This window comes from Rhinopithecus bieti, unplaced genomic scaffold (genome assembly GCF_001698545.2).
Source record: "Rhinopithecus bieti isolate Rb0 unplaced genomic scaffold, ASM169854v2 scaffold_7681, whole genome shotgun sequence".
Lineage (NCBI taxonomy): Eukaryota > Metazoa > Chordata > Mammalia > Primates > Cercopithecidae > Rhinopithecus > Rhinopithecus bieti.
In genome coordinates this window covers 5,599,311-5,622,846 of record NW_016806571.1, presented here as the reverse complement: position 1 = coordinate 5,622,846, position 23,536 = coordinate 5,599,311, and the positions used below count along the sequence as shown (strand labels likewise).

Sequence of the window (23,536 nt, the reverse complement as noted above, 5' to 3'; positions counted from 1 at the left end):
TTTTTTTTTTTTTTTTTTTTTTTTTTTTTTTTTGTTGTTGTTGAAACAGAGTCTCACTCACTCTTGCCCAGGCTGAAATACAGTGACGTGACCTCAGGTCACTGCTACCTCTGTCTCCCAGGTTCAAGCGATTCTCACACCTCAGGTTCCCGAGTAGCTGGGACTGCAGGCACATACCACCATGTCCAGCTAATTTTTGTAATTTTAGTAGAGATGGGTTTTCACCATTTGACCAGGCTGGTCTTGAACTCCTGACCTCAAGTGATCTGCCCACCTCGGCCTCCCAAAGTGCTAGAAATTATAGGTATGAGCCACTATGCCCAGCCAGGACTAGCCACATTTCAAATGTTCAATGGCCATGTGGGGCTTGTGCTCATGACTACCATATTGGACAGCACAGCTCTTAAGGGTTCACCTTACAGATGAAATGCACCACCACCCCTCCCTCATTCAGGTGGGATTAGAGACAGCAGGTCCAAGTAATAAGAATATATCGGAATCCTTAGTTCTGTTTCTGTTTGATCCATTGTAGTGTAAGCCAGGTATCCCTCTCTCTTCTATATCTGATACAATTTTCTATCTGTTAGATATTTAAAATGTGTTTTGATTGACAGCATCACTTTTTAGAATACCATAGGGTACACATGAACTACTTGCGTACTACAGTGTCATACAAGTTTATTCCTATTTATATTAGTCTCTATGGCATCTGTCGTTTAGGATTCAGAACCTTTACCACATACATACACCAGCTATTTTCTATAGAAGAAATGTTTAAAGTGTGTTATATGTCATTTCTCAACTAATATTCTTTATATATAAGAATATTGGGAAAATCTTTTTAAGATTTTGCTTAAGGTGATCAGAATAATGTGAATCTTACAGAGATATTACAAAAGATACATTTGGAACTCAAAATTCAAGCTGAATAACCTAGAAATGTTAAAATTAATACTTACAACACATTTTGTATAATGACTTTACAAGGGTGATTGTATTCATGACACTGCAGAATATCATTGCTTGGCTTTGTTTAGTTTTAATATAAATAGGCGCAATTTCTTTATAGGCCAGAATATCATTGTCATAGTGGCTGAAGCAAATTTACTTTTGAATACGGAGGACCTGAGGGCAGCAGCCAATGTCATTAGTAGAGCCAAAGTCGTGGTCTGCCAACTCGAAATAACTCCAGCAACTTCTTTGGAAGCCCTAATAATGGCCCGCAGGAGTGGAGGTAATTATACATATTTGTCATTGTTTCTATAAAAGCTTTTATCGCCATCTTAATTAAAGTTAGCCATCTTAATTTTAAGTTAAGCAAAGCAATACTCTTTCTGTAGTAAAATATTCTTTCTTCCATCTGTGAGATTCACAGTCTTGTGGTTCTTGATAATGTTAGAGAACCTTACAAACGGTTAAAAAAAACATGAGTAGCATTTCCAAGATCCCTCCATATAAATCTTCAATGTAGTTGGCAGAAATGGTACAAGTAGAATTAGAATTCCTGTAATCCCAGCTACTTAGGAGGCTGAGGTAGAAGAATCGCTTGAACCCGGGAGGTGGAGGTTGCAGTGAGCTGAGATCGCACTGCTGCACTCCAGCCTAGGTGATAAGAGCGAGACTCCATCGCAAAAAAAAAAAAGAATCCCTGAAGCAGCCGCTTGTCCAAGGTACACATTAGGTGGTGAAATGTTTTCTACTCTGAGAAGCAGAAGTCAAGCTGCATGTCATACATACAAATATATACATACATACAAATACATACATACATACAAATACATACATACAAATACATACCTACAAATACATACATACATACAAAATAACTGGGGCAGCCCAGTTACTTTTTGACAAACGTCTCTAGGAATTGAAGATTAGATTTTTTTCTCCTTTTCATAAAACTTTATCATTTTCAATAAACAACAAAAAGTGTTTATATGTAATATTTTCTATGTTATCAATGTCCATTGACATTGCCTCTTTTGTTTGACCTCTGATTTTGGCAATTTTCAAAACTACAAAAGCAGCAGAATTGTACGATGAAATCCATCACCCAGCTTCCAGTTATCAACCTGTAGCTAATCTTGATTCATCTGTTCTCCCACTCACTCCTCTGCTCTCGCCTCCAGCAAATAACAGACTTTTTAAGATAATTTCTTTGTTTGCTTCTTTTTCACCACTGACTAGTGGGGAAAGCATCTTCTGAATTAGAATCCCATTTCTGTCCCTGTCAGTCTCGTGGTCCTAGCAGAATTACCTGATTTGTCTGAGCCTTGTCAGTAAAATGCATGTAGAAATACTCCATCTGCAGAATTGTTCTAAGGATGGAATAAAATAAAATATGATGCCAAGCATGGTGTAGTACATGGTGGTAAATCCCAATTTTTTTCTCTTCCATCCACTTCTGTCTTTAAAGTTAGGATAATATCCTGATCAAGCATCATTTAGTGAAAAAAATCAAAATAAATAGTAGCCACTCTAACATGATGACTTCTTGATATTGTGGCAATAGTTCTGTGATTTTTTTAAGAATAAGGTAGAGAATAGAGAACCACATTGACTTTTTCTCAAGATACAAAACTAAAAAGAAAAAAGAAAAAGAACAGTGTGTATGTGTGTATGTGTTTATATAAGTGATTTCTCCCGAAGTGTACAGTGTTCTACATAGAAATAAATGGAAAATAAGTCAGTGAAATGATTTCGTGGAGAATTTTTAAATGTTCGTCCTGATTTCACAAATTTTCCTCTTGGCAAAATAACATGCTGTGGTAAATTTTCACTGACATTTAGTGTATTTTTAATGGACTTGAAGCTGTCAGAAAGAATTCTAAGCCAAAACCCATTTGGTTCCATTTTCTTGGAGTGTCACAGTAAAGTCTAGTGCTTATGGTTACGCATTCTCTGCACTGTGCCCATCTCAGCAGAGTGATGTGAATACAGGGTGCCACCCTGCTCCTGCTCTTGTCTTTCTTTGTATAGATCAAAGCATATTCTCGTGTAACTTCTCTTTTTTTCCTACTATCCCTTGCTGCTCAGAGATCACTGTTTCCTCTGTCCTAGTCTAGTTGCCTGTTACCTACCCAGCCTGTGAAGGAGAGAAAGGTACGGCAGCCACAGTTGAGGATCTAACCTTTCACAGGTGAAAATAGAGTAATCCAGATGGGCAGGCAGCCTACCCTGGGGCTGTCATTGGGTTGGGTCCAGAAAGGCTCCCTCCATCCCCTTCCGTATAGCATTTCCATTTGGGAGCTGGAGGACCCAGGGCAGCAGGAAGGTGGGTAGGTAACAGTGGGTCATAGACCACTTGGCCTACTTCACACTTTTACGAAGAGCCAGCATGCCTGGCTATTAATTCTGCATGAACTTCCTTATATAATAATATCAGAAATAGTAATACCATGCATTTATATGTACTTTATAGCTTATGAAGTACTTTCTTACACATTTTATCCTCAGAAAAACGTTATGACAAAGATATGGCAGGTAGTGTTCTCTCAGATTAACGGTGAGAAGACTGAGACTGAGAAGTTAAGTCATTTGTTCAACCAGTGTCACACTTTAGGTTAAGGAAACCGTGATTTCAGACTCTAAGACCCAAGTTCTGTCTCCTAGTTTAAACCGCACTTCAAACTGCCACAACCCATTGATTCCAACAAACTGAGCCTTTATGAAGAGTATCTCTAGGAAAGTCAAGTCCATAAATGTTAACACTGTCTAGCACGTGGCCTGAGCTTTATGTGTCTTTCTGCTCAAGAAACAGAGAAGAGGCTCTGAAGTGTTTTCAGCACTGTGACCCCAACAGAACACACACATGCGCGCACGCGCACACACACAAACATACATGCACACAAGCACACACACTCATCTGTCCAGAAGTCCTCCAGTCAGGCGGCTTTCTCTGGCCAAGTCAGCTAGTCCCAATTTGGTAGATACTAACCAGATGCAGCTTAGATTCTATTCCATGAGGAGGGAGTGTGTGTGTGTGTGTGTGTGTGTGTGTGTGTGTGTGTGTGTGTGTGTGTGTGTGTAATGCATCATCATTCTCATATGCAAGAAGAGCAGTATCCCAGCACTTTGGGAGGCCAAGGTGGGCAGATCACGAGGTCAGGAGATTGAGACCATCCTAGCTAACACAGTGAAACCCTATCTCTACTCAAAATACAAAAAAATTAGCCGGGCGTGGTGGCGGGTGCCTGTAGTCCCAGCTACTGAGGAGGCTGAGATGGGAGAATGGTGTGAACCCGGGAGAAAGAACTTGCAGTGAGCCGAGATCGCGCCACTGCACTCCAGTCTGGGCGACAGAGCGAGGCTCCGTCTCAAAAAAAAAGAAGAAGAAGAAGATTGGTATAATGAAAGGAGAGCATTGGTTTGAGAATCATGAAATATGGCTTTAAATTCATAATCAATCAGCAAATAGGGGATCTCAGTCAAGTAAGTCAGTTCCTCACTCCGGACATCACTTTCTTCTTCTGTGAAACCAGAATTGGGCTGACAGCTCTCAGGGTTCTTTCATGTCACTTTGGACTGATCCCAGAGCAGAGTGGGCTTAATGATCTCTTAGGCATTGAGCGCCCTACCCTTTGCCCCAGGAAGCTGCCTATGTGCTGAACAGAATTATTCCATCTTCAAGAAAGATGATAAAGTCATCATTGTCATCATCATCTATGGGTTTTGTTATCACAGTTCTATTATCTTTACTGCTTACAAGTAGTGAATTTTGAATTAAGCACATTGTATAACTAGATTATGCTAATATATCAGTTATGAAAATCCAGAGGAAAAGATCCCTACATCTTTGAATATACTGTCTCAAAACTCTCTGTCTCTATCAAAATGAAAGCATCGATTTTAAAGACATAGCAGCTAAAACACCAAAAATCGGTAGCCCTGTATAGCCCCCATCCTCACCAGGCCACAATGCTATGAGGTAGGCCCACCGAAGAGCCAATGCTGCAGCTGCTTGTGATGAAATTATGCATGTTGGTTCTGGTCTTTATATCCATTTCCAAGCAAATGGAACAGTACATGAACAATTATAAATAATTGAGATTGTAAAATTGCCAAAGTTAAATTATCAGTATGATACAAAGTATCTTTTAATGCCACTTCAGTCCTTTTGCCTTTGGCAAGCAAAACTTCTTGTCTGGTCATCCAGACTTTCACAGTGACATTGTCCAGCACATAGCCCAAGCTTTGAGTGTTTTTGCTGCTCAAGTCACAGAAAAGAGCCTCTGGAGTAATGGACAGCAAAGCCAGTATTTTGACTATCCCAACATGCTTGCAGTGTCTTCACTTAGGGTGATTTTCTTCCCTGGTTTCTCTGAACTAATTATTAGGGCCTTCCTAACTGTCCAGCCCCTGCCATCCATGACAACACCATAAAGAGTTTCTGCCTCGTTTTCCTGCCTTAGCCTATACAACTGCTCCTCCAGGCCTCACCAGTTCCTTACTGACGTTATTGTGCTATCCATTAACATGCAGTTAAGATCTTAACTAGGAGTTTAGTTCATCTGACACTACAATTAATAATAATTACTGTTGGGTGCTGCCAGTCACCTCTGCAACTCCAAGTTACTCCATGGTACATTCTGTGTTCTCTAGCTCTGCCTGGTCCCAGGATGACATAATGGCTTCCACCTTGTCTATTACAGATTTGCATTCTTTGATTAGCTGCATCTGCTAATTTATGTTTCTTTCATCGTGGTAGAGTATGCTTATTTGTGGTAGCACAAGCCGAGAAGAATCCTTTCTTTATGGCATTTACACTTTTCCTCTAAATTTAGTTACTAGTCAGACTCTAAGCCTATGTATTGAAGAATGCTATTGAAGAATGCTGTCCCTCAGTAAAGTACAGGCAAATAAGATTGATTGATTTTTATACAGTATTTACAGTAAAATTATAGAATTCCTTATTCTATCAATTGATACTTAAATTTTAATGTAATTGTTTCCTTAAAATTTGTTTTTATTATGGAAATTTTCAAATATATATAGACATACAGAGAATAGTATGGTAAACCTATCTATACTATCATTTAGCTTCAACAATTACCAACATGTGGCCAGTCTTTTTTTCTACTTTTAAATTCAATCTTTTATTTTAGACACGGTGGGGTACATGTGCATACTTGTTTTTGTTTTGATTTTGTTTTTCTTGTTTGTTTGAGATAGAGTGTTGCTCTGCCCACCCAGGCTGGAGTGCAGTGGCATGATCTCGGCTCACTGCAGCCTCCACCTCCCAGATTCAAGTGATTGTTATGCCTCAGCCTCCAGAGTAGCCGGGATTACAGGCCTGCACCACCACACCCAGCTAATTTTTGTATTTTTAATAGAGACGGGGCTTTACCATGTTGGCCGGGCTGGTCTTGAACTCCTTACCTCAGGTGATCCGCCTACCCTAACTTCCCAAAGTACTGGGATTACAGGCATGAGCCACCGTGCCGGGCCCTCATATACAGATTTGTTACATAGGAATATTGCGCCCAGGTAGGGAGCACCGTACCCAATAGGTAACTTTTCAACCTGTGCCCCTCCCTGCTCCAGTACTCTGTAGTGTCTGTTGTTCCCATCTTTCTGTCCATGCATACTCAATATTTAGCTCCCACTTATAAGTGAATACATGTGGTATTTGGTTTTCTGTTCCTGTTTTAATTTGATTAGGATTATGGCCTCCAGCTCCATCCATGTTGCTGCCAAGGACATGACTTCATTCTTTTTTATGGCTACATAGTATTCCATGTGTATATGTACCACATTTTCTNTAGAGACGGGGCTTTACCATGTTGGCCGGGCTGGTCTTGAACTCCTTACCTCAGGTGATCCGCCTACCCTAACTTCCCAAAGTACTGGGATTACAGGCATGAGCCACCGTGCCGGGCCCTCATATACAGATTTGTTACATAGGAATATTGCGCCCAGGTAGGGAGCACCGTACCCAATAGGTAACTTTTCAACCTGTGCCCCTCCCTGCTCCAGTACTCTGTAGTGTCTGTTGTTCCCATCTTTCTGTCCATGCATACTCAATATTTAGCTCCCACTTATAAGTGAATACATGTGGTATTTGGTTTTCTGTTCCTGTTTTAATTTGATTAGGATTATGGCCTCCAGCTCCATCCATGTTGCTGCCAAGGACATGACTTCATTCTTTTTTATGGCTACATAGTATTCCATGTGTATATGTACCACATTTTCTTTATCCAGTCTACCATTGATGGGCACCTAGGTTGATTCCATGTCTTTGCTATTGTGACTAGCATGGTGATGAACATACAAGTACATGTTTCTTTTTGGTATAATGATCTGTTTTCCTTTGGGTATGTACCCAGGCATAGGATTGCTGGATCAAATGGTAGCTCTCTTTTAAGTTATTTGAAAATCAATCTCCAAACTGCTTTCTACGTGGCTGAACTAAGTTATATTCTTGCCAACAGTGTATAAGTGTTTCCTTCTCTCTGCAGCCTCACCAGCATCTGTTGTGTTTTGACTTTTTTTTTTTTTTTTTTTTTTGAGATGGAGTCTCACTCTATCACCCAGGCTGGAGTGCAGTGGCACGATCTCGGCTCACTGCAAGCTCCATCTCCTGGATTCACACCATTCTCCTGCCTCAGCCTCCCGAGTGGCTGGGACTACAGGCACCTGCCACCATGCCCAGCTAATATTTTTATATTTTTAGTAGAGACAGGGTTTCACCATGTTAGCCAGAATGGTCTCAATCTCCTGACCTCGTGGTCTGCCCGCCTCGGCCTCTCAAAGTGCTGGGATTACAGGTGTGAGCCACCACGGCCAGCCCTTGACTTTTTAATAATAGCTGTTTTGATTGGTGGGAGATGGTGTCTCATTATAGTGTGATTTGCATTTCTCTGATGATGAGTGAAATGATGAGTAGTTTTTCATATGTTTGTTGGCCCACTCGTATGTCTTCTTTTGAGAAATGTCTGTTCATGTCCTTTGCCCATTTTTTAATAGAGTTGTTTTTTACTTGTCGATTTATGTAAGTTCCTCATAGATTCTGCATATTAGACCTTTGTCAGATGCATAGTTTGCAACTATTTTCTCCCATTCTCTAGGTTTTCTGTTTACTCTATTGACCATTTCTTTTGCTATATGCAGAAGCTGTTTAGTTTAATTTAAAGTCCCACTTGTCAATTTTGTTTTGTTACAGTTGCTTTGGGGACTTAGCCAAAATTCTTTGCCAATGCCAGTGTCAAAAAGGGTATTTACTAAGCTTTCTTCTAGGATTTTTATAGTTTGAGGTCTTACATTTAAAATATTTAATCCATCTTGAGTTAACTTTTGTATACGGTGGAAGATAAAGGTCTAGTTTCTTTCTTCTGCATATGGCTAGCCAGTATTCCAGCATCATTCATTAAATAGGGAATCTTTTCCCCATTGCTTGTTTTTGTCACACATGGCCAATCTTGTTTTGTCTGTATCCTGCCTCATGGCTCCCTACCCCGCACTGCCACCTTGGATTATGTTGAAGCAAAACCCAGATGTTACATTTCATTTTTAGTATACCTTTTTTTTGATGTAAGATAATTTTTTTTTTTTTTTTTTTTTTTTGAGACAGAGTCTCACTCTGTCACCAGGCTGGAGTGCAGTGGTGTGATCTCAGCTCACCGCAGGCTGGAGTGCAGTGGTGTGATCTCAGCTCACCACACCCTCCGCCTCCCAGGTTCAAGCGATTCTCCTGCCTCAGCCTCCTGAGTAGCTGGGACTACAGGCATGTGCCACCACGCCCAGTTAATTTTTGTATTTTTAGTAGAGACAGGGTTTCACCATGTTGGCCAGGATGGCCTTGATCTCTTGACCTTGTGATCTGCCCAACTCAGCCTCCCAAAGTGCTGGGATTACATGCGTGAGCCACTGCACCCGGCCAGATACTGTATGTTTTAAGAGTGTTGTCTTTGCTACATACAGCACTTAACCTGTAGTCAAATTTAGTCCCATCAGTTTTTTATAACTAATGGCTCATTAGTTTAGTGAGAAACCTCTCTGACATTTTTTTCTTCTGTGTAAGTGTATAAATATAAATACACATATAGTTATGTGAGTTTGTTATTTGTTCTTAATAAAAAGGGAGAATAGGCTGGGCATGGTGGCTCACACCTGTAATCTTAGCATTTTGGGAGGCCAAACTGTGAGGATCGCTTGAGCCCAGGAGTTCAAGAACAGCCTAGGCAACATGGCAAAACCTCCTCTCTACCAAAAAAAGAAAAAGAAAAAGAAAAAAATTGCCCAGGCATGGTGACGGGCACAGTAGTCCCATCTTCTTGGGAGGCTAAGGTGGGGGGATCACTTGAGTCTGGGAAGTGGAGGTTGCAGTGAGCCAAGATTGCACCACTATACTCCAGCCTGGGTGACAGAGCCATCTCAAAAAGTTGGGGGTGGGTAGTACAAAACTGCCTTGTTCACTTATAAAGAAATTATAGAAGTCTTTCTTTGACAAACGGAAATCTACTTTACTCTTTTTAACAACTGTAGTGATTTACATTAGGCATGTGTCATAATTCTTTTTTTTTTTTTGAGACAGAGTTTCACTCTTGTTGTGCAGGCTGGAGTGCAATGACGCGATCTCGGCTCACTGCAGCCTCCGCCTCCCGGGTTCAAGTGATTCTCCTGCCCCAGCCTCTAGAGTAGCTGGGATTACAGTCACGCACCACCATGCCCGGCTAATTTGTGTACTTTTAGTGAAGACAGAGTTTTACCCTGTTGGTCAGGCTGGTCTCAAACTCCTGACCTCAGGTGATCCACCCGCCTCAGCTTCCCAAATTGCTGGGATTACAGGCATGAGCTGTTGAGCCCGGCCTATGTCATAATTTTTTAAACCAATCCCCTTTAATAAATGCGTTGGTTTCTTTTTGTGTTTTCTATTGCAAACAGGGCTATACAAACAACATTGTATATCATCTTTGTATGCTTATGGATTTCTATAGGATGGATTTAGAAAAGGAATTGCGGGACCAGGCATCTTTTGAGGGAAAAAAATGATCCTTTAAGAATGGCTCTACCATGTTGTTCCACACTTGTAGCTTGCTCTAATCCGTGCTCAAATGCTGATGAATGTGCTAGGTGAGCAGCTGTTTCCACTTAATGCTTGAGGAAAATTGGGAACAGTATATTGTTCTGAAAACCTAAAAAGTTTAAGTGATGTGTTAGAATACGGGACAATGAGAGTCTTTATGTGTAATTGACATCTCTAAGACCTCTCAGAAGTGAGAGAACCAATGAGAGAGACTGTTGCCAGGCTACAAACTCCAGAAGAAGGCAGAAGAGATGGGTGGACAGGCGGGGGTGTTGGGCTATCTGTAAAGGACAATATAATAATAGTAATAATCCTTTACATTTGTACAGCAGATTAGAGTTTACACTAGGCTTTTACATCCATTTTCTAATTTAAGCTGCACAATAACTCTATACAAAATCTGAGCAGCCAAAATATACCATAGAATTTCTGTGGGTGGACATTCTGGATTCTAAAGTAACAAAAATGTGGGAATAGTGTTAGCCTATACTGGACAAGACCCACTGACTGAATCAAAATGCTTAAAATGTTAGGTAAGACCAAGGAAGTTGCAGAAGTAGACTAGATGTCCTCACCAGGCTGAAGTAGTAGACAGTTTTCATTAGCCACGTGCTGATTAGCATGTCCCCAAGAATGTGGAATGGATTAGTGCCAAGCTAGCTATGTGAGAGCCTCCTGGAGAACTTGTAAACATGCAGAATTCCCCCAGAGATTCTGATTCAGTGGGTTTGAGGTCAGTCCTAGAAATCAGGCATTTTCACAAGCTCTCCTAGTGATGCTGATATGCAACCAAGTTTGCAAACCACTGTTCTTGAAGTTTCTGAGAACTGCAGCTAGAGATTTTTACACTATGGGTCTGTAGTCAAATGAGACTACTTAACATGCAAGTCAGTGGACCTGGGTTGAGAAAAAGAAGACTAACCAATCTAGTTGAGTACTCAAGTGAATAAGTGCTTTGACAAAGAAGGAGCTTCCTATGAATGTAATTTCTAAAGACTTGAAATATACATATCTACATTTACAAAGTCCCAAATCAAAGGGTGTTTTAAAATATTGTGAATTGTCACTGAGGCATGTGTAGGTGTGGACAGAGTCCTGGCCTAGAGAGGCCGCTTTTTTTAGTTTAAAGTTTTTTTAGAGTTTTTTAGAGTTTAAACTCTGAACTTAAAGCCAGAGGACCCTGAGTAGGGGTCCATCTTAACTGTGTCCCAGTGTATAACCTGAGACGTATGACCTTATCTTTCTGAGCCTCACTTTCCTCCCTCTGAAAAAAGGCCATGATATTCTCATTTCCCTGTGTCTGCTATTCCCATCTCTCCTTCTCTTGTAGCCTATCAGTCTGAGCTAGCACCAGCCTCTGATTGAATTCCTCCTCCTTTCTCAATCTTTTTTTTTGTATTCCCAGATTGCTCACAGAAGCCAAGAAGGTCAGCTTTTGTGTAAGTGCATATGTTTGCAGGAGTAATTGTGATATATTTGGGAGGCATACATAGGTATATAAAATATGCATATGCACATGGCTTCCTGCTTACTGTTCCCACCAGGAAAATTCTGAACCTTTCATTGTTTATTTCATATCATCTCCTTTTCTTCCCTGGAAAATGGATTTATGAACTAGCCTTGAAACCAAGCCCTTAAAGTAACCCACAAAAATGTCCACCAGCCTGTTCACATTCACACATGTACTTTCATGCCACAGCATTTTTACTTTTCTCTAATGTTCTTGTTGCCTTTGCCTTAACTCTACAATCACATTGACTGTAATATTGCTGTTTTCCCTGGAAGCTGAAATGTTGTAAAGTGCAAAGTAGAGAAAATGGAAATAGGGAATTGGTACCCAGCTGTCGTGGAGATTGAGATTTCAGACTTTTCTCTACATCCGTAACTAAGTGGATGTTTAACCAGATGAAGACAAAAATGAACTCAGGGATTTTCCCTACTGAATGTCTGTAAATGCACCATGTTAAAAATAAAAACTAATGATCACCCCATTTTCCATTCCTTTGTAGTGAAAACATTGTTCAATCCAGCCCCTGCCATTGCTGACCTGGATCCCCGGTTCTACACCCTTTCAGATGTGTTCTGCTGCAATGAAAGTGAGGTAAGGGTGAATTGCTTTGCTCGTTCTATGAGAAACCAAAAGTTCGTGCAAGTGGGTAAAGCAAAGGGGCAGAACTAACCACATCAATTTGATGACGTGAATTCTCAGGCATGGTGAAAACGGATTTTTTCAGTTTACTGAGGTGTGGAGAAAAGGAAATTAGTAAATCCTAGGGGAAAAAAAAGGATTCTCTGAGTCACTTCCATATTCTGGCACTTATCAAACCTCAGTTAATTTTAGTCCCTTCCTTGCCCTCACACTACTGGTGTTTTGTTTTCTTTTCTAATTATTTCATATTCTGAGGACTATATTAAAGTTGCCAGGTTTAGCAAGTAAAAATGCAGGATGTCCAGTTAAATTTGAATTTCAGATGGATAATAAATAACATACCTAACAAGTTTATACTGTAAAATTACCTGTCATTTATCTTAAATTCAAATTTAACTGAGCTTCCTGTATTTTATCTGGCAACCCTAATTAGTGTACAACTCCTGGAAGATCTGCTACATTCTGTAGCAAAGACCCTGTGTCATGATGTATCATCTGAACAGACTATCAACTGGTACAATAAGAAAGGATATTGTACCATCCTTTCTTAAATATTGTTAGGAAGAAAATTTCAATATTTCTGCTTTTTTATATGCCAGACAGCATTAGAACAGAGCTCTTGCCTGTCAGTGGGATGCAGCTATACACATCGGTGAATGCAACATGGAGAGAAAGAAATGAATGAACCATAATAGTTAAATTTCCACTTTTTGTTTTTGAAACAGGAACTCATTGTGTCACCCAGGTTGGAATGCGGTGGTGTCATCATGGCTCACTGCAGCCTCTACCTCCCAGGTTTAAGCAGTCCACCCGCCTCAACCTCCCAAGTTGCTGGGACCACCATGCTTGGCTAATTTTTTTATTTTGTGTAGAGACATGATTTCGCCATGTTGCCTAGACTAATCTCAAATTCCTGGGCTAAATCATTCCTCCTGCCTCAGCCTCCCAAAGTACTGGGATTACAAGCATGAGCCACTGCACCCAGCCTAATTTTCCATCTGGTTTAAAGGCTGAATAAAGGCTTTTAGGATTTCTTGACCTGCTTTCTTGATAATTTCATCTCTCAAAACATAGAGGAAACAAGAAAGAAGACTGCTGCAAGGAAACTAATTTTAACAAACCACAATAGGTTATGCAATATTTTTGAGCAACCACCATGCTAGGAAGAAGGAATTGTGGGAAAAATGACCATTTCACAATAAGAGGTTAGAGTACCCTCAACTGCCAAACTGGCCTAAATTTTCCTGCTACATACTTGAAGAGCACTCTATTTATTACTCAAATGCTCATCACACCTCAAATTACTTATTCATTTCTTCTGTCTTCTCCATTAAATTACAAGTTCTATGAGGTCAGAGACATCTGTCTTATTCACTGTTATATCCCTGATGGCTATCCCTGTGTATATAGTTATCTATTGCTGCATAATAAACTACCTCCAAAATGTACTGGCTTACAACAGCAATAATTATTTATTGTCACTCCCAGTTTTTGTGTGTCAGGAATTCACCCAGGGGATAGCATGATTTGACTCTCCTGCACAATGCCCCAGGCTTCAGTTGGAAGACGCAAAAGCTGGAAGTTTTCTTCACTCACATGCTTGACAGTTAATGCTGGCTTTCAGCTGGGGGCATAATGAGGTTGTTGGCCGGAACACGTAAATATGGCCTCTATGTGTGACTTGGGCTTCCTCCTAGTATGGTAGCTGGGTTTCAGGATCCAGCTTCCCGAGAGAAGGAGACACCTGACAGAAGCCATGCTGGCTTTTGTGAGTTAGCTTCAGAAGTAACAGGGCATCACTTCTGACTCATTCTATTGGTTTAAGCAGGAAGGTCCACCCTAGTACCCCACCCCTTACTAGAAGATTGTCATTGGCACAGTGTAAAACCAGGATTTGTGATATGATATAGGTTAATACAGTTATCTTTGGAAAATAACATCTGCTACACTGTACCTGCACATAGCTGGCACTTAGTAAATGCTTATGAAATAAATAAATGAAAGAACTCTGGTGTTTAAGGAAATTGGTCTCAGAAACTTAATGGAAGAAAGAAAAACATTAAAAGCTTAATGTTCTGGGGCCAGGCGCAGTGGCTCACACCTGTAATCCCAGCACTTTTGGGAGGCCGAGGTGGGCAGATCATGAGGTCAGGAGCTCAAGACCAGCCTGGCCAACATGGTGAAACCCCGTCTCTACTAAAAATACAAAAATTAGCTGGGCGTGGTGGCATGCACCTGTAATCCCAGTTACTGAGGAGGCTGAGGCAGGAGAATTGCTTGAACCACAACCTAGGAGGCGAAGGTTGCAGTGAGCCAAGATCGCGCCACTGCACTTCAGCCTGGGCTACAGAGAGACTCTGTCTCAAAACAAAAAAAGTTTAATGTTCTTATTGATGAACTCTAATCACAGCAATAATGTAAATTCATGCTTATGATACTCTGCTCCAAACACAAACCATTGATATGTAAATATTAATGAAGACAATGAAAAGATACTCACAAGCTCTAAAACAAGATAAATAACTCCACAGATCAGAAATGGAACAGCCTCACAGAGCATTCCGCCCTTGATATGCTGGCTGTACACCAACCCCAGAAACAGGCAGAGGTGGTAGGAAGTTCACCCACTGTGGGTCATGGACACTAAAAGTGTGCCACTTATAGGTGACTGGAGCCGAGCCCACGGATGGAAACCATACATGCTAGGCTGTGGCTCCCCTGCTAACAGTAAAAGGTGGAGGAACCTACTACCCCTGCTGCCTGAAGCGTATTTAAGGCTCCCAGCCTGAGGAGCTAGCAGGACAGAGACACAGCCTCTGACCAAGAAGTAAACTAAGCCAACCACTGACTTAGTGACTGGACTGGCAGTAGCTCCAGAAACAGCAGAGCAAGAACTCCCTATTGCCAATATAATACCTGGTTCTGGTTTAGAGACTCTTGTGTGCCTGGCAGAAGCTACTATAAAACCACTGAGGGCCAGGCACGGTGGCTCACACCTGTAATCCCAGCACTTTGGGAGGCCGAGGCGGGTGGATCATGAGGTCAGGAGATGGAGACCATCCTGGCCAACATGGTGAAACCCCATCTCTACTAAAAGTACAAAAATTAGCCGGGTGCGATGGCATGCGCCTGTAGTCCCAGCTACTCAGGAGGCTGAAGCAGGAGAATCGTGTGAACCCGGGAGGCAGAGGTTGTAGTGAGCTGAGATCTCCCCACTGCACTTCAGCCTGGATGACAGAGCAAGACTCTTGTCTCAAAACAAAAACAAAACAAAACAAAACAAAACAAAAAACACTGAAAAGCAGGCGTCAACCAGGTGGGAGCTGAGGTGTGACAGCTTTCCAACTCACAGTGAGCAAAGTGAGCCTGCAGATGAAAAACATAATGCTACAAAGTTCACGCAGCACAATCAGCAACCTACAGATGAATTTGCCCAAGATGAAATTCATATAATAAAACTCAGCCGGCGCGGTGGCTCATACCTGTAATCCCAGTGCTTTGGGAGGCCAAGGCAGTTGAATCACATGAACCCAGGAGTTTGAGACCAGCCTGGGGAACATAGTGAGACCTCATCCTGTCTCTACAAAAATAAAAGATGAGCTGTGTGTGGTGGGGCATGCCTGGAGTCCCAGTATGTGGGAGGCTGAGGCAAAAGGATTGCTTGAGCTCAAGAATTTGAGGCTGGAGTGAGCTATGATCATGCCACAGCACTCCAGCTGGAGTAATAGAGCAAGATACTGTCTCTAAATAAATAAACAAGGCAAAAAATACTTTAAAATAGTGTAATTAAGATTAACATTCATTATGAAAGAAGAAAAAATTTTGTGAAAGAAACACAGAATTGAAGCAACAACATGCGAATATGAAAAACAACCAATTAGAAGTCGTGAAAACCTAAATAGTCATGGAAACGTTTTTAAATCACTCGGTAGAAAAATAAACATTAGAATGGAATAAAAAATTAGTATATTGAAGGAGAAATTGAGAGAAAAATACGGATCTTGTTGAAAGCTCCCTCATTTTACAGATCGTAATTGATGTGGGGAAGGTCACAGACTGAGTGAGTAGGCGAGGTCTCCTGAATGCCAGGGCGTTGCTTTTTCTGCTACCTGTCAGTACCTCTCCTAATCTGCTTCCATCTTCTCTGGCAAAAACAAACGAAAGAAACGAGTAGTCTGCAAACATGGAAAGCAAAAACTGGAAATTTGAGAAGAGGGGTTATGGCCCAAGAGAGGCTTGGAAGAATTATGTCCTTAGGTGCCAAACTTACAGGTGCAATTTATACCAAAATCATTGGCAGTGGCCCTTTCCTTTCTCCTTTCCTGCCTCCCCTCCAACCCTCCTTTTTTTTTTTTTTTTTTTTTTTTGATAGAATTTCCTTTGTTGCCCCTAACTCTTTATTAAAATTATTATATGTGCAGAAAAGCTGAATGAACAACTACCTTTCACCTAAACATTTGTTAACATTTTGCTATATTTGCTTTTCCTCTTCCCTGTGTGTACTTAGTTTTGTTTTTGTTGAAACGTAAGTGAAAAAAAAGTATTTTGTTGTTGAGAATAAGTTGCAGACAACATGATACCTCACCCCAAATACTTCGGCATACATCTCCTAAGAGGAACCACAGTACCATTATCACACCTAAGAAGATTGTCAGTAATTCCTTACTATCATCTAATATCCAAGCCACATTCAAATTTCCCCAGTCGTCCCAAGAATGTCTTTTATAGATTGTTTTTGTCATCACTGTTACTGCTTTATTTTCCTGTACCAGTATCCATCAAGGTTCCCATTGCATTGGTTGTTACAAAAAAGAAGGGAGACATTTTCTAGAAAAACAGATCTGGAAGTGGATCCAGGTTACTTATTTTCACCACTGTTTCTGTTGACTTTTGTGTATTCCAGGCTGAGATTTTAACTGGCCTCACAGTGGACAGCGCTGCAGATGCTGGGGAGGCTGCATTAGTGCTCTTGAAAAGGGGCTGCCAGGTGGTAATCATTACCTTAGGGGCTGAGGGATGTGTGGTGCTGTCACAGACAGAACCTGAACCAAAGCACATTCCCACAGAGAAAGTCAAGGCTGTGGATACCACGGTAAGTTTTAAAATTTAAGAATCATGTTTAGCCCTTGAAAATTGTTACTTAGTAACTAATTAGATGCTGCACCTGAATTTTTGGATAATGAAATAAAGGCCTAGTAAGTGATATGGTGAAAGAGAAGAACAACCAGGCAGGGGAACTGTGTTTTAATCCCTCTCTAACTCTCTGTGGGACTTAATGCAAGCAACTTGACCTCTCTGAGACGTTGTTTCCTCATTCATAAAATCAGAATAGCAGTAAAATTATACCTGTATTACCTATATCCATTCATTTATCCAGTCATTCATTCAACAAGGAGGGATTTGTGGAATACCTATTATGTCCCAGATATATGATAGTTGCTGGGGATATAGCAATAAATAAGGCAAAGTCTCTGCCCTCGTAGGGCTTAGATTCTAGACAGTGAACAAGTAGCTGTGTCTTACAAGCTTCTCATGTGAAATGAACAACAAGGAGCACTGGTTAAGCAGCGATCATTCTTTTAACCAACAAATTCTAGCAGCTAACATTTACTGCATGCTTGCCGTGTCTCTTTTGCATACATCTCATTTAATCTTTAAACAATTCTATGGGACAGGTATTATTTCCATTTTGCAGATGAAGAAACTTATACAGGATCACATTGCTGGTAGGTAACAGAGCTGGAGATTTGAAACTAGGCATATGGACTCCACACAGACATGTTTTGTGTAAGGTACTGTGCTAAGGACCAGTGTGCTAGGTGAACAAGCCATGGCTACAGAGTAGGAATGAAAAGGAAACAAGTTAGAAAAAAGACTCATGGTTCCCCTAAAGCTAGGGAAACACAAATTGTTTGTTTATTGTTAGAATTCAGAAGAGCTTGCCAGGCGCCACTTCATGCCTGTAATCCCAGCACTTTGGGAGGCTGAGGTGGGCGGATCACGAGGTCAAGAGATTGAGAACATCCTGGCCAACATGGTGAAACCCCGTCTTTACTAAAAATACAAAACTTAGCTGGGCATGGTGGTGCACACCTGTAGTCCCAGCTACTTGGGAGGCTGAGGCAGGAGAATCACTTGAACCCAGGAGGCGGAGGTTGCAGTGAGCCGAGATTGCACAGCTGCACTCTAGCCTGGTGACAGAGCAAGACTCCGTCTCAAAAAAAAAAAAAAAAAAACAGAATTCAGGAGAGCGGACTAGAAAAGTAAGTAAACTAGACTTGAGGAAGAATAAACATTTTAGGGTTTTTATTTAGAAGAAACTGATAGATAATTATTCATAAAATATATTTTGGTTTGTTTTATGCTTAGAAGCGACTTCAAAATGTGGGTCATTATGGAAAAAGAAGGCTGAGGGGATCTGATGAAGTTTTGGATGTGAATATACACTGAAAAATATTCAAGTGCAAGAAATGGTTATGTGACATGAAATTAACATCCTGGTTGCCTTTCAAAATGTGCTTTACCAGGTATTTGATAAAGTGTGCTTGGTGTTGCTATTGTCTTCATATTTAGTCGTTTCTGAAACTATTAGTTTATTTTCTGTTTGTCAAGGACAAGAACCTGTATTTGAGGGGATCCTTAGTTCTGAAATCGATCCTCCATTAGACTAACACTACTTTAAGTCCTGACCTAAAGTGAAAAGACTCTGTGCATCTCCTGCTAAAAGTGAAATGAGAGTTCCTCAAAGACCTACGTAGATGCACAGAAGTAGCTCAGCCCTTATTCTCAGTGTCCATGTTAGTTACTACCCCTTTGGGTTGTAAGCACCAGAAGCACAACTCAGGCTTATGCAGGAAAAAGAATTTATTTGTTGCATATAATTGCAAAGTGTAAAGATATGGCAGAATGCAGAGGTTGAACGGTGTCATCCAGGCAAGTCAGGTCACTTGCTCGCTGGCTCCCTCCCTGTCAGCTTTGCCCTCCTCATAGTGGGCTGGAGCTCAGGTGGGTCCACTCCCTGCCCACACTGTGCCTCATGTCATGTCCCTGTCCCTGGTTTCAGATTCAAATCACTCTTATCAGAGGATAGGGAAGTGGATGCTGACAAGAAAACAGTAGAATGTCTAGTGTATCTAGAGATTTTTCATTTTCTTGCAGAATTTGAAGATTAACTATTAATTAGTACATAGGAAACTAAGGAAAATGTTTAAGTAAAGCAAATTTTCCCTTCTAGGTCATCTAGAACCTAAGGGGAAAAAGTATGATGAAGTGAATATAATCTTTGTACATGACGTGGCTATAAATGCTATAAATGCATAGTCATAACAATGTAAATGCCAATTCTAGATTTAACCAAAAATGGAGATTAGAATAATATTGTGAAGATGGGAGGATAAAGTAAGTGTGCATTTGCACACGGGGGGACATAAAACTAAATGCTCATCTTCCATAATTGGAACTCAAGAGATAATATCTAAAATTGACTTTTTTTTTTTTTTTTTTTTGAGACAGGTTCTTACTCTGTTGCCTGGACTGGAGTGCAGTGGCTCCATCTTGGCTCACTACAACCTTTGCCTCCCAGGCTCAGGTGATCATCCTACCTCAGTCTCCTAAGTATCTGGGACTACAGGTACACGCTACCATGCCTGGCTAATTTTTATATTTTTAGCAGAGACAGGGTTTCGCCACATTGCCCAAGATGGTCTCAAACTTCTGGGCTCAAGCATTCCGCCCACCTCAGCCTCCTAGAGTGCTAGGATTATAGGCAGTGAGCCACCGTGCGCAACCCTAAAGCTGGTTTTCTAAAAGCAGTATAAGTTTATTGCCAGAAACATCAGATAATTACCAGAAGAAACCACTAAAAGAATTTAAAGTATTTGCCTCATGAAAATGGGAATGGAGAGAGATTGGGCATTTATACTTAAACCTTACATGAGTCCACAAAAACTTGTATGTGAATGTTCATAGCAGCATTATTCATAATAGCCAAAAATTGGAAAGAACCCAATGTTTATCAGCAGATGATGGATAAACAAATTGTGGTATATCCATACAATGGAATATTATTCAGCCATTAAAAAGAATACTGATATATACAACAACATGGATGAAGCTCCAAAGCATTATGCTAAGTGAAAGAAGCTAGATACAAAGGATTATATATTATATGATTCCATTTAAATGAAATATTCAGAATAGATCAATCCATAGATACAGAGCATAGATGGATGGTTGCCAGGGACTAGAGGGAGGAGGAATGGGGAGAAACTGCCTAATGGGTAAGGAGTTTTACTTTAGAGTAATGGAAATGTTTTGAAACTAGATAAGAAGTTGGTGATTGTACGACATTGTGAGGATACTAAATGCCCTGAGTTATTTATGTTAAAATAGGTAAATTGTTAAATAATTATTTTTTAAAAGGAATGAAGTACTGATTCATGCTATGACATGGATGCACCTTGAAAACATACTACTAAGTAAAAGAAGCCAGGCATAAGAGGTCACATATTATGATTTTATTTCTATGAAATATCCAGAATAGGTATTATAAATCCATAGAGACAGGAAGTCAACTGATGGTTGCTGGGAGGGGATGGAGAGTGACCACTAATGAGTATGGAGTTCCTCTTTGGGGTGATGAAAATGTTCTGGCATCAGTGGTAATAGTTGGACAAGCTTGTAGATAATAGTAAAGAACACTAAAGCATACCCTTTTAAAGAGTGAATTTTATGATGCATGAATTATATTTCAAACAACAACGAAAAAGCTCCACCTAAGCAATTCACTCATGAATGGATATTCGTGATAAAGACTCTCCACTAAATTGCCCTACTGAATATATGTAAGTGGACTCTCGGCATCCCCCAGGTGGAGCAGCAGTGACACTGACAGGAACCAGGGTAGTGATTTTCTGGGTCTACAATCTTCCTCATTTTTTTATGCTATCTTCGTCCTCTCATCCAGCACTTTCATTATTAAAATTCTTACCTGTTCTGCACACAGCTGTGCAGCCTCTTCGTAAATCTGATAAAGAGAAGATAATTCACGTAGCGAGTGAGAAGCTCCCAGGGAGGCATTTTCTTCTGAACAAATGGGCTCTCTCACTTTTCTGTGAGGAGGGTATTACTTGCTCTCAGTCGGTATGTAACCTTCTCGCTTTTCTCTTCCTCCTAATCCCTTATTAAAAAGTCAGGGGTGACATGGATAGTGGAAACATCTTTAGTTTGTTGGCGTGTTGTCCACTCGAGGCAGACAGCCTGCCCTAGAAGAAGCCATTTCCCGTTCTACGTCAGTGCTTCTGCAGACTGCTATATTCAGTTTTGCCTCACTGTTAATAGTTGAATATATCACTTCTATTTTTACATCTGTTTTTCCCGTTGTACTAGAGTGAGATGGTGGCAGTAGCTGCAGATGTCCTCAGCTCAGTTTGGAAGACATGACAGATGTGTCTTTTCTCCCATTTCTACATGTTATCTGAATCTCAGCCTCCAAATGACAGAGCGTGCATGTCTGCCCTCTGTTCTTCCACCCTGAATGTTAGGGGGTTTGCCTGCTTGCGTTTGGGATTGCACTAAGCACTCCATAGTCAGAGACACACACCTAAGCATAGTATATTTTAGGATTATTGTGCTACTGTGATATATTATAACATTAGTTATCCCTGACTTATAAGCGCTGAAATTCTTGACATAAATTGCTTTTCTTTATGTAAATGGTTAAGTCCTGGAATCTACAATAACACTCTCAAGAATTTAGTCCATAGGCTAAATCTGTCTTCTCAAGAATCACTCACTCTGTAATAATGCATGGGTATGTAAGTAAGCTGAGAACAAACAAAAGCCAGGGGCACAGGAGATACATCTTTCCTGTTCTTTATTCTCCTTTCTATCCTTCACATTTGAGTCCTGTAGTGTTCAGAGTTGCTGATGAGGCAGTAGGCAGTGGCAGCCAGCTGCATGGGTGTCCCATAACTACTCAGGGCTTGAGAGTTAACTCTAAATTAGGATTGCACCAGTAAGAAGTAGAGATAATTTCTGTTAAAGTTTGCACGGAAGCACTTTCTTAGGATGAGGTGATTGCTGGGGCTGGCTGGTTACTCACAGGTTTCCCAGGTGACCCCTTGTATTCCTCTCATCCTGGGTTCTGGCCCACAGCCATCCCAGCTGTCTCAAGGATAGGGTTAATGGATCAACCTCTTAGGCCCCATCCAGTCTGACAGTTCAATCTTTGAAAACCTAGCATCTGAGGGGCCATTACTCCCCACTTGGTGTGACCTTTCCTCCGCCCTACATTCTCCTCTCCCCACCCTTGTCACTTCCACCAGTGGAAAGTCAAACTAATATTACAAAATGTACTTAGAACTACTGAATTGAGGTGATCTCAAGAGGTGTTTCTCAACGCAGGCAACCTGAGGCCCTGTTCCCTGCTTAGCCATAGTCCTGCTGGGAGGACTGAATACTCAGCAGTTCTTGCATGAGTACTGCCAGTAATAGTCTCTGTGACTCTCCTTGAACTGTGTTTCCCCAGCAGACTACTCTTCTTCTTCTCATCTCCTTCTTTCTGATCAACATATACTTTCTTTGCATGTGGTAGTTAGTTGAGTTTCTGAGGGGATTTGTGGCGCAGAAGCCATTTTGTCCTTGAATAGAGACTTTGCACATTTCTGTCCAGAAGCTTCTGTTATAGCCAAGATGTTTTGGTGTCCCTTATTGTTGATTGGCAATACTTGAGAAAGGGCTGGGTGAGTAAAATAATATGGTTTAAAAAATGGTCAAATCTTAGCTGCTAAAGAGGTAACTGTAAAGTAATAAGGCTAATTTTGAACTGCTCTGTCAAATTTTTTATCCAAAAACTGACTGTTGTTTCCTTCAAACCTTGACTTTAAGAGACTTACTCTGATTCAACTACTACTCAAAGTGCCTTTGGAAATCCTCTCTCAGAATTGTCTTGCGAGCCTTCATTATCACCTTTATTCCACTAATCACTTTTTCTACTTGTGAAATTAATACGTACTTCAGTGTTCTAGTGTTCAAGGGGGGAAGGAGAGCAGCAACACAGAAAGGTATAAAGAAGAAAGTCAAGTATCCATGATCCTTCCACTTAAAAGTGATTTTGTTAACCTTTGGGTGTAAATCCTTCCAGATTTTTTTCTGTGCATAGTCATACACTTTTGAATATCTACTTACAATTTGAACATTTGCAATATTATAGGATTAATATGTGTAATTGCACATATTACAACCAGAAAATTACAACTACAAAATAGTGTAAATACAACTAAAATATCAAGTATTTCTCTAGAATAATATAAATAGGCAAGTCACTGAAGAAGAAATATGAAAAAAATAAATGAGACAATGCT

General features: G+C 40.6%; 1 protein-coding gene across 6 annotated transcripts in view; it reads left to right on the top strand.

The window, feature by feature from the left end:
- Positions 1–23,536, top strand: part of RBKS (ribokinase) — a 114,007-nt gene that overhangs the window by 45,233 nt on the left and 45,238 nt on the right. For 5 of the 6 annotated variants that reach the window (XM_017877003.1, XM_017877001.1, XM_017877007.1 and 2 more), the window contains 3 exons: positions 1,070–1,234; positions 12,034–12,125; positions 17,077–17,265. In XM_017877003.1, coding sequence (XP_017732492.1) covers positions 1,070–1,234; positions 12,034–12,125; positions 17,077–17,265 — 446 coding nt within the window. Of the gene's footprint in view, positions 1–1,069; positions 1,235–12,033; positions 12,126–17,076; positions 17,266–18,542; positions 18,701–23,536 lie in introns of those variants that run through there. The other variant, XM_017877005.1, reaches the window with a different exon arrangement.